Source organism: Metopolophium dirhodum, chromosome 6 (assembly GCF_019925205.1).
Source record: "Metopolophium dirhodum isolate CAU chromosome 6, ASM1992520v1, whole genome shotgun sequence".
Taxonomy (NCBI): Eukaryota; Metazoa; Arthropoda; class Insecta; order Hemiptera; family Aphididae; genus Metopolophium; species Metopolophium dirhodum.
In genome coordinates this window covers 1,548,917-1,560,471 of record NC_083565.1, presented here as the reverse complement: position 1 = coordinate 1,560,471, position 11,555 = coordinate 1,548,917, and the positions used below count along the sequence as shown (strand labels likewise).

Genomic DNA, 11,555 nt, shown 5'->3' with positions numbered 1-11,555 from the left:
ATTCACCATGGTTAAATGATTTACAATTATTACTTTCAACGTAAAATGCATAACAAAGTTGGCTTAATATGTATTTATATAATCATTTTGTTATTGTAATAAATTGTATTTGCACGCCGGACGTGTGTCTGGCAATTTGTGTTTTGTATTTTGTACTTCCTCCACCACGAGTGCTAGCAACAGCAACTATTACCGAAGTACCGACGGACCGGACACCGGACTACCGGAGTCTCGTCGCACTGCGCCATCGTCGTGCCGCGTCCGTCACAGTCCGGCAGCCACCTATTTGAGAATTGAGTTCCGCACGACGGGGCGACGAGGTTGCCGGCTTTACCGCATCGGCGCATCGACGATAACAATAACAACAACAACAATAACTCCACGACTACTACCAATTATCGTCTTATCTTATCTCGTCGCGTCACATATTGATATTATGGTAGTATGGAACAACCATCAACGACTATATTATTAACTACTATAGCGTAGTAGCGTGACGAATATTTATTATTTATAGTTTATAGTTTATACCGTATTACCGTAGTGTACACGTCTTTATCGTCGAAAATATTATTATAGTACTCGTAATTAATTAATACCTATTATAAATCATTACGAACTACGAAGCCGGTTCCAAATATATTATTGATACTATTATAGAACATCGGCCTGTACGTGACTATGGCATAGAAAAAAGATTAATTGGTGGCCTACTAAACATAAACTAAAATGTAAATACCTAAACTAATGCAGTAGGTATACCGTTACTATTATGTATTTATGCCGACCGATACGGGTTTCCGAATGAAATCCGATCGAAACCAATTTCGTCGCGTACTATAAATATTTGGTGATGATGACACCATTACCAGTACCGCGGCATTCATGTGAGTATTTAAACGTTCATAAAAAATTTAGTCATTTCACCTTTCTATATTGCCCAGCGCTCGCAGTCGTAATGTAGAGCGTTGCGCAAATTGCACAAGGCTGATCCACGTCGTCTGCCTAATAATATTATGACGCGTGCGATCGTAATTAAATTTTATCCCAACAGTTAGGTACCGATTATATCAATTATTATTATTATAATAATTGTTGACGTTGTCTGATCTCAGGATGTCAAACAGTACTAATGCATCGCCCAGCCGTATTCCAAAGCCGAATTGGTTGCGGCACTCGAATAAGACACCGAAGATCCAAAGACATCAGAGTCTAGTGAGTGAAAAACTGTTTTTCACATTTATATTAAGTATTAACTATAGGTACATTATAAATTAAGTACATAAAAGGCTGTAACTCTTAAAGAAATATTTCTGGTACTATTGACATTTTCTTTAATTCGCTGATAATAGACAATCATTTTTTTTTCTGACACAATATAATAATATATACTCTAAGTTAATTAAGCATAATAATAAATAATTTTGATATACATCAGTAAATAAATAATTAATACGTCAATTAAATATAGGTTTATGTTATCACAAATTCTTATTGTATACCCACCTAAATATTTACAGATTGTATTTATTTTTTTTTAAACGATAAGACATTGACTTTTGGTAGAATAATCATAATGGTTGTCAGTAAAAATAATGATACTTATAGTTTTTAAATGATAAGTAAGTTATTATTTATATACATATCAACGGTTTTGTCAAATACAAAAATTAAATAAGTAATTATTGATAATTTCACATCAATTAATTAATCACAACATTATACCAATTTATTAGGTGTGCTGTGTAGATAATTAGATGTATAGCATCAAAAAGTTAGCTTTTTAATGTCTTGATATAAAGGTACACATTCAATTTGTCAATATTGATGTTTTGACAAAAGTTATAAATAATAATATATAACATTATTAGACCAACAAAAAGAAGAAATATTAATTAATTTAAGATTAAAATTATAGACATGTTATAATGAACCTTTGCCCAAAACAATTTGTTTTTAATATGAACTACGACTTTTCTACCTTCCCTACCTGCATTTAGTGTGAACAAACATATTTTTTCATGTTAACCCATATATATATATAAACTGTAGTCCCTAGAAATGTAGTTATAACTTTTTTGTAATGTCTTCAATTCCATTGTTCTTTATTCAATTAAATATAATATTTTTAATTATCTGTTGGTTAGACTTTTGTTCTAGACTTAGTAAGTTCTAAGAAATCATTTTTAATTGGTTATAAATTATAATAAGTTGTAATAAACTTGTTTATTACTGTACAATAGGGTTTTAATATTTTTAAAACCAGATAAGCCATATATTTATTATGCTATTTATATGAAGTTCTATTTTTAAAATTTTCTGATATATTCTTTAAGAAAATAATGTTCTGAACATTGGCATGTTACCAATTGTTGGACCACGATGAAATTCAATGTTAGTCAGCACTTGGAAAATTTAGTTTGGAAGCAAAAATGTTTTACTAAGCTCATGAAAGCCTATTGTACACAATTATTGCTATCAAGAACAATATATATGTAAAATAAAAATTAATATTAAATCAACTTGAAAGGCTATTTAAAAAAAAACACAATATTTGATACTTATAAAGTAATACTGTATGTATTTTGCTATTATGAATGGAGGAAGTTAAGTTAGGCCCATATTTGGAATACTATTTAGTATTTACTAATTATTTACTACCTATTCTTATATGTTGAAAGTAATAACAATAATAATAAAGCTGGTACAAATTTATATTTGTATTAGTTTTTACGTATACTGTACTAAATGCACTACATTTGATAAATATATTAAAACATAATAATATAATATATATTAATCTATTCAACTTGATTGATTTGTGTTTTAATCTAAGTTTTTAATATTATTTTTAGCAAACTTTAAATACTTATGAAAAAGATGACGATTGTGCATCAGAAAAAAGTTTTGGCAGTACAACCAGCAGTCAGTGTGATAATGGCCATTCTATGTTTGCTCTTAATGGCACCACATATTCCAGCCGCAAAAAGGCTTATTTACACTATTGTCCCTCAAATATAGGCAGTGAAGAGTATCTTACTCCTACACAAAGATCTAGTCGAACTATCAGAAATCTTAGAGTAAAACAAAGTTATTTTAACTATATAATATTCAAAAATATGATAATAGTTATTAAATAATTTAGAGATTGCTAAATGATGCTCACAGTGAACTTAATGATAAAGATACAGAGATTGATCGACTTAAAAAAGAAAATATTGAACTTAAAGTAAAATGTGGTTATGAAACTGCTAACAATTCAATTGCTGAAGGTAATGAAGATGAAGACACAGCTAGATTCATACCCAGTAAAGAACAAACCCCTGAACTTGATTCAACGTAATTATTCTTTTGAATAGAAAATGTTATTGAACTTTTTTAATTGGTCTTTGTATTTCTAATTTTAGTAAACTTTCAAGGAGTTTTTTGAATCCATCACCATCACCAGCAGATTCAGGACATGGTGATGAATATGATGAAGCTAAAAAATTAAGACAAGCTTATGACGAGTTGCGCGAGAAACATAATGATAAGATTGAAGAACTATTAAAACGCTTAGGAGAACTTCATGAAAAGTAAGAATTGTTAATTTTCTAACTCATTTATCACTAAATAATAATGTAAACAGTAAATTTCATATTATAGTCTACAAAACTTAAATATATCTTCTACTTTTTATTTATTAGAAATTACCCAAATTTTTATTCAAAGAGGTTATATTTTTGAAATCCAGTCATATTTTCATAGATAATTATATTTGCAAGAATAATATTAAAATAGTTGTAAAATATTGCAAAACAACAAACATTTTTTTAAAAATTTAATGACAAAGCCAAAATTAACGAAGAACAAAATAATTTGATTTATAGGGACAAAAGTATGATTAGAAAAATTGATTTTTGCTACAGAGGTTGAGTTAAAGACAAAGATAATTTGGTTTGTCAAAAAGGCCAATCAAGAAGAAAACGATTAGTGTAGACTTGTATAGTAATTGTACAGAGTGATTTTTTAAGCATGCTCACCCTAATTTTATGCTTTAATTATGTATCTATTCAAATTCTGATTTTTGGAATTTTTAAATACACTTGACGACAATATTTTCAAATACTTGAGTTTTTTTGTACCACTTAAGGATGGTCCTATGACAATACAAACTTCGGGTTTTTCAAATAGGAACCCCCCACCCCCTTTTCACTTTAAATTATTCAGCAGATCATTTTTTTTGAGAATTTTAATGTATCTAAATCAAAATTTGAGCGAGTATTTTTTGAATTACACAAACCATTTTGGTAATGGGTTAAGTAGAAAAATGTTGGTAATTACTATTGATCTATCAATATAAATAATTTGTAAAAATGGTCCAAGTACAATAAATACTATATCTAATATTATATTTCTGTTGAACCATTTTTAAGGATTATTATTTATTATTCTTAGTATAAACATTTTAGTAATTCAGAAACTACTCATTAGAATAATTATATAGATACATCCAAATGTTCAAGAAAATCATAGACTAAATAATTTGCATTAAAAAAGGAGGCGTGGGTTCTCATTTTAAAAATAGAAGTTTGTATCGCTACAGAACACTCCTTAAGTAGTACAACAAATCTCAGAAAATAGAAATTATTGTTTTTAGATATACTTAAAAATTCCAAAACTCAGAATTTGAATAAAATAATATGTTCTATTAAGGCAATAGAGGTGAGCAAATGGGTGTCGCTCTGCTGTCCAGTAGGTTACAAGTGGGTCACTGTAATGGATGCTGTTAAATTTGAATTCAATGAAATAATATCATTGTTTAAGAAAAACGATTCTGAGCAAAGACTGTCAGTCAGCCTATGATATTACTAAGTATATTAAATTTTGATGATATTAATACATTATATTGTGAATAAAGTGATTTATAAATATCCTATTTACGTGGAACCTTCTTTTAAATTTTTAATCCTTAGATATAAAAGTTGACCATTTTATACATTTTTAACTACAAAATAATTTTTAAATTTTAAATTTATCTGTATCGTTTAATTTATTTTAAATCATTCAATATTTCCCTTAACGTATAACTATTTATTAGGTATGTATACGAGTACAAAAAAAAACATCATTGCAAAAACACTACCTTTTTCGTTCCATTTAGATTCTAAAAAAATGTCGTCGATGACATTTTGGGGGAGGTAGACATTTTTTTGATAAAGGTAGAAAAACTTATGAGAAATCTTGTATTGAATTTTCAATTATTAAATTTAAAAATAAAAATTTTTATTAATTCTAACTTAAAATAATTTATGAATATAATTAATTTCTGCAGTTTCTACGTATTTTGTCAAATTTCAAACTTTAAATGCTTCGAAAAAAAAACTGTAACGGTATTTTTAATATTTTTCAACTGCTTCTGTAACAATATATTTGGAGTCTATTAAATTTTCAAACTTTTTGACCCAACAAATAAAATTGTTATGACATCTATGGAAAAAAAAAATAAAGTATGCCCATAAACAGCTCAAAATAATTTTATGGTATATTATAGAAAATGCTAATATAAACATTCAGTGAAAATTTCATATTTTAGAGTCACACTAAAAACCAAAACCAAAATCAATTTTATTTCCCTGCGTTTTTGAAACTTGAGAATTTTAAAATTTGTCCTCCCGAATGCATTAACTAGATATACTTTCCCATCAAATAAGATACTGAAGTTGAAAATAAAAGCATTATTTCGACTACTTATCGTATACACATCATTGTAAAATCAATACATTCATCGCTCTGATCAGTATCTAAAATGTGGGTGATCATGCTTGATAAATTGTTATGTATATTATATTCTTTAATAATTACATGATGTACAACAACAAAATAATCAACTTAATTGCAGTATAAACCAAGACATTATTTTCTATTTTATTTTTTTAATATATACAAATAAAGTAATTACACAACAATAATACATATTGCATTTGAAGCCATATCAATTTTGTAATATGATATGTATGTTATTTAAGATATTATGGATTAAAACCATTACTTGATGAAGCATATATCAGAATCAAAGAACTTGAAATGGAAAATGATTTCCTTAAATGGTCTAAAGCTGCACCAGATAATACTAAAACTACTATTGATCAAACTTCTATTGATCACATAAAGAAGAATTTTTGTGATGTTCTTACTCAGACTCAATCAGTATTACAATTAGATAAGGTTTATAAAATAATAATAAAATAATAATAAAAAAAATAATGTTTATTAATATATTTTTTTTACGTTTATTTGGGTGTTTAGAAGACTGAAACTGATCAAACACACCACAATTTCTATGGTGCTACTACAGAAAATATTCTAAACTCCTTACACAAATCGGACTCAGACCAAAATCATGTAATCCCAACGCAAACTCAACAAATTGTATGTCTAGAAAAGGTAGGTATTATTTATTGATTTTTTATTATTCTATATTATTTGTATTGATATACTGATATACTTACTTAGGATACTGAGACTAATGGTCAGGAAGTCGAAGACTGTGTTGATGAGCTGAGTAATGTTAAGTTACAACTAAAAAAGACCAAAGTAAGACAATATATTGTTTGTTCTCATTTTATTTTGCTATATTACATTCTATTCAAATATTCTAATTCTAACCTTCCTGTGATTGTGTTCACTAACATGTAGCAATTTAATTTTACAAATTATTACTGTACACGTTTGTCTTGAGTAAACATTTTTTTGTTTAGAATCTTTAGAATATGTTTAAAATTTAGGGACGTAGCCAAAGTGTTGGTGGCGCTTTGTTATCCGGACCTGAGGCCATTGCCCTTTGGATGATCGGCACGAAAAAGGTTCGTCTCTCAGATCCCCTCTTATGCGCAAATTTATTGGCATTTTAATTTTGATACGCATGGGAGTTTAAGCGAGTTGTACATTGATCTATACTGGATTGGATTTCTAAAATAAATTATATTTGATTTTATTACTATTGTCTATTGTTATTTATTATTTTTATTTGGCAAGTAGTTGATGACAATATATGACAACAATAGGTCAATGACATACATTATTTTATAATGAGTTTTATGGAATATAATAATTATATAATACAAAATAAATACAAAATTCATATATTTTTTGTTTTTTTTTTTATTAAAAATGCACATTAATCATATATTATCATATTATATATTATATTAATCATAATTATCAAAGTTTCACCATTTAAATTTTCAGTTGTCTATTGCACATGATATTAAATTTTTTTATATTAAACCGAATTCAATTTTTGTTAGGCTGGAGGTGAAATTTTTATATTATATAATAGACAATTGTATATAAAAGTTCTTGGCAATGATGAGTAATACATTTATATATATAAAAAACATGATATTTTTTTGATTGTTATCTGTAGATTCCTTTGTGTAAAATATATACTGAATAGTGGAGATATTTGTAGATTGATCATAATATTAATATTTGATAGCTTTATTTGCTCAGGTGAAATATATTTTACGCTCTTATTCTGTTATTATCCTGTCCCATTAGTAAGTGAACATAATGTATGGTTTTTTGTGTATGTTTTTTTTTGTTTTTATGTAGATAAACACGATATTGTAGAAAAGTGTGTACATAACTACTACTGCACTGGCTTATCCTGGTCGTGGCCAACTGGAGATAACTAATAGCTTTGCAAAAGTGTCTTCATTAACTGTGTCTATTAAAAAAAAAAACTTTTTTATGTTGTGTTTTACAGGCAATGTATGAAACTATTCTCCAACAACAATTGGAACAACAACGTCAACGTCCAATACATGATGCTGAAATGACATTGCAATTCTTAAAATCAGCATTTTACTATTATCTTACAGATCCCTCAAATACTACTGGACATTTAAACGCTATATTAAGCATACTTCGGTATTCAGATGCTGAAAAAAAAATAATTGAGAGAAATCAAGCGTGGAAATAACATTGTTTTTAAAAATATTTGAATTATTTGTAATTAATGTCAAATTCGAATTTAACTGAAAACATTTTTTTTCTGTATGAACTATGACAAGAAATTTGTTGTTCCAAACCGGTGTAAAATTATCCCCATATTATCCCAGTGCGGGATAACGAACAATGTAAATGATATGGTACAAACATTGAGGTGGGGTTTTTTCCACACCAGTTTGAGCGAGCGAACTTCTAGTGAATGTTTTATTTTAAAATAAGTTTCCTAATTAGTTTGTATTTCTTGGTTTTCTGTTCTGTTATTATTTTATTTTATTTATTTATTAATTATTTTTAAATAGATTGTAGTATCAGTATTATGATTATTGCTAGGGATTTTGTGAGATTTATTAGAATATTATTTTATGTTTTAAAAGAATGTTTGTTGTTTACTTTTTACTACTTTTTGGTTCAGCTTTCATTTTCCTCATAGTATTAAGTATACACTGTCTTTATAACATTTTTCAATCAATTCAGATCAGTTACTTTAACATATTGATCATAATATTATTATTTATTTTAATATGACAATTTACTATACAGTATACAGTACATTTTTGGGCAATATGTATGTTGTCAATGCACAGAAAACATTATTCTGTGGTTAAAGTTTAATTAATAAATGGATTATTAAATATAACTGGAGTATTTTTTTTAGTTTTTAGGAAAATGTGTCGATGATACTTAATTACCTATTCAGTAGGTACTCACTATGTAATATTATAACTTATTCTGACAGTTAATTAACATGTTGACGGACTTGGCTTCCATCTTGGAAGACAAGGTTGGAGAATTCGAAAAATTGATTAACCGGAGATTCTGATGCATTTTAACCACAACTCAAAACTAAGGAAAATTCTATACGAAAAATGAAGCATACCATTAACCGTTAAAATAAAATCTAAACGCATTAATGTCCATGGTTCCTACGACCTACACCAGTACCCAGTGGTTCTTAACCGGTACTTATAGAAAGTGTTTCGCCTAAATTTGAAAATCAGTGAAAAAACAAACGTTTTTACAAAAGAAGAATTTTTAGTTACCACGTCTATTTGTTTGTTTTATTCGTTTGGCTTATAAAATATAAAATAATGATTGTAGAGTATAGAATATGGAAACAAAATGTGGATAGAATATCGTAGGTTATAGGATATTAAAGTACATATAAGTTGGTTTCTAGATTTCGTATCTACTCGATTGCGTTAGGGGTTGCATTTACGAAATTCTCAAGTTGCCCCATTGTATTTGCAACGAGCACTCGCATAGGTAGTGTAATGATGTGCTCACACATCATTATAATAAATAAACTAAAATCTTACAGAATAATAAATAACGGCCAGACTGTCGTTCGTAGAAATCGGTCATCCCCAATAAAACTATTGTCACCGACAAAAAGGTCTTTGCCGCCAAAGAGAAATCTAGTTCGGGGAAATACAAAAACCTTTGATAAAACCACCTACCACTCTCTGGTCGGCATATCCGTGTCGTCCCTTAAACCAGTGCATGAGCACCAACCACCAGAGTAACAGCCACTCAAGTCTCAAAAAAACCGATTTCAACGAGCGACAACTGGACTCCTTATGCGAGCAATAATCAGTGCGTTCTTTAATTCAATTTTTGTACTTGAAGTATTACTTTGTTTCATCTAAAACCTAAAACTCCTACAGTATTATCTACAAACAACTGCGGATCAGGTAAGACATTTAATATAATATTTTATATTTATTGCATTTAATACATTATATGTGCTTTTTACATAAAATTTCATTGTACGGTGTATTTGATCTAATTCTCGAATACACGATCTCGAGAGCCCTCCGAACACCTGGAGGAAGGTAATAGCTTAATTTTACTATTTTAACATCTATTTTAATATAACTATCGACAGGAGTCGTATTTATACGTATTTTTATTTTATCTTATTTCTAAGTTATTACAGTAGGTACTATATTTAAAATAGTATGGGGTAGGTACCACAGAACCATGTTAGACCCCCCATTTGTCCATCTTCAGATATCCACATGTCCCATGCCCATTCCGGATTCGATTGAGAATGGCCCATTCTTTGCTTTTTGCTATGTAAATGGTACCCTGGGATATGGTAACTGTCAACATTGTATACCTATAGGTTTTGCGGATCCAACTGTGTTGTCATCTAATCTTACTAATCATCACGCCACACGTTTAGGGGATTTAAATTAGAAGTTTCAAGTTCCATAGCAGTTCCCCATGGCGGTTTCTTTGCTTTTAGGTTTTGTGTGTACCTAAGAGATTTATTCCAATACAAGATTCTAGCATTACTACTATTATAATTTAGTAATATCTAATATTATAATCTTGTATATTATTTAACAGCTGAATTTTTAAAAACATGTCATATTAACAGGTAATAACACGGTAAGTTATGAAATAATTCTTAATATTATGATTATGAAATCGTATTTCTAATAAATATTTTATTAATTTATTGTTAAGTACTAGTATACTTTATTTAGTTTTAATTTTTTTTAAAGACGCAAATAGAGGTATGATTTTTGTTATTTCGTATTTATAGTGGCAATAAATATATTATTAATATAATAATATAGAAATAAATACAAAAAAAAAAAAAATAATGAATTATTACCACTAAAAACTATACGTCATAATAAATGCAAAAAAAAACAAAGCATTATCAATTTCAATATTATCAATTTTATGGGCATCTTAATCTTTCAGTCGGCAAGTCGATGGGACTACGGAAGTCTTATTTTGTACACTCTATTTCTCTATTATTATTTATTATCATTGAAATAATATTCTTAAAATAAAAGTTCAATATAAGTTGATCAAACGTATATATCTACGTATTTAAATTCATATACAAATACCAATCATATAACTATTACAAATTGAATAGGTAGGTGCCTACATAATATAATATAAAATATGGTGCCTATAATTATATAGCATTGTTACACTACAGTGCCTTTATATATAAAAATTACCATAACATTATCTTAATAAAAAACCATTAGGTACCTTTTTACCACAAAATAATTTTGCCTTAATGATTAAATCAATATTAGCAGTTGGCAGTTGCGTGTAAAAATATATTTATATTTTCGTTCTTGATGAAATTAATGTAGGTATATTTTTAATGATAAACTTAACTTCAAAATACAAAACCATAAGACATGATATTATATACTATACTTATTACATGTTTCATATATTTACACCGAAAGTAAGTCGAAGTAATCATTTTAATTATGTTCATTATAAAATATTATATATGTTAAGTATTATTATATGTCACTGTAATAATTTAAACAATTAGCATAAATACTTACATCTATATACAATCACATTAATTGTATTTGTCTATTTCATATCTTTATAGATTATTAAATGTATAGATGTTAATGATGGTTAATAGTGCTCGCTTTATAGTTCAATACCGGACCATTACCAAATCATTGAGGTGAATATTGTAATGAAAACGAATTGAGTAAGTGTAGTAGGAAATTATATGAATTACTTTAATCACAATAATACCATAAAATATACCTACTTAGTAATAT

The 11,555-nt window shown here is 27.8% G+C and overlaps 1 protein-coding gene across 2 annotated transcripts; it reads left to right on the top strand.

Annotated features, from left to right (window-relative positions):
* The first annotated feature begins 204 nt into the window (after window positions 1-204).
* On the top strand, window positions 205-8,625 carry LOC132946456 (protein quick-to-court). 2 transcript variants are annotated; one of them, XM_061016463.1, is made up of 10 exons: window positions 205-887; window positions 1,116-1,215; window positions 2,856-3,080; window positions 3,146-3,339; window positions 3,408-3,575; window positions 6,009-6,207; window positions 6,289-6,426; window positions 6,496-6,576; window positions 6,768-6,845; window positions 7,751-8,625. In XM_061016463.1, coding segments are annotated over exons 1-10 (1,401 nt in total). In that variant the 5' UTR covers window positions 205-885; the 3' UTR covers window positions 7,967-8,625. The 2 variants fall into 2 exon arrangements, with proteins under 2 accessions (XP_060872446.1, XP_060872447.1); XM_061016464.1 differs by lacking the exon at window positions 6,768-6,845 and having other exon boundaries at window positions 209-887.
* Window positions 8,626-11,555: the final 2,930 nt, after the last annotated feature.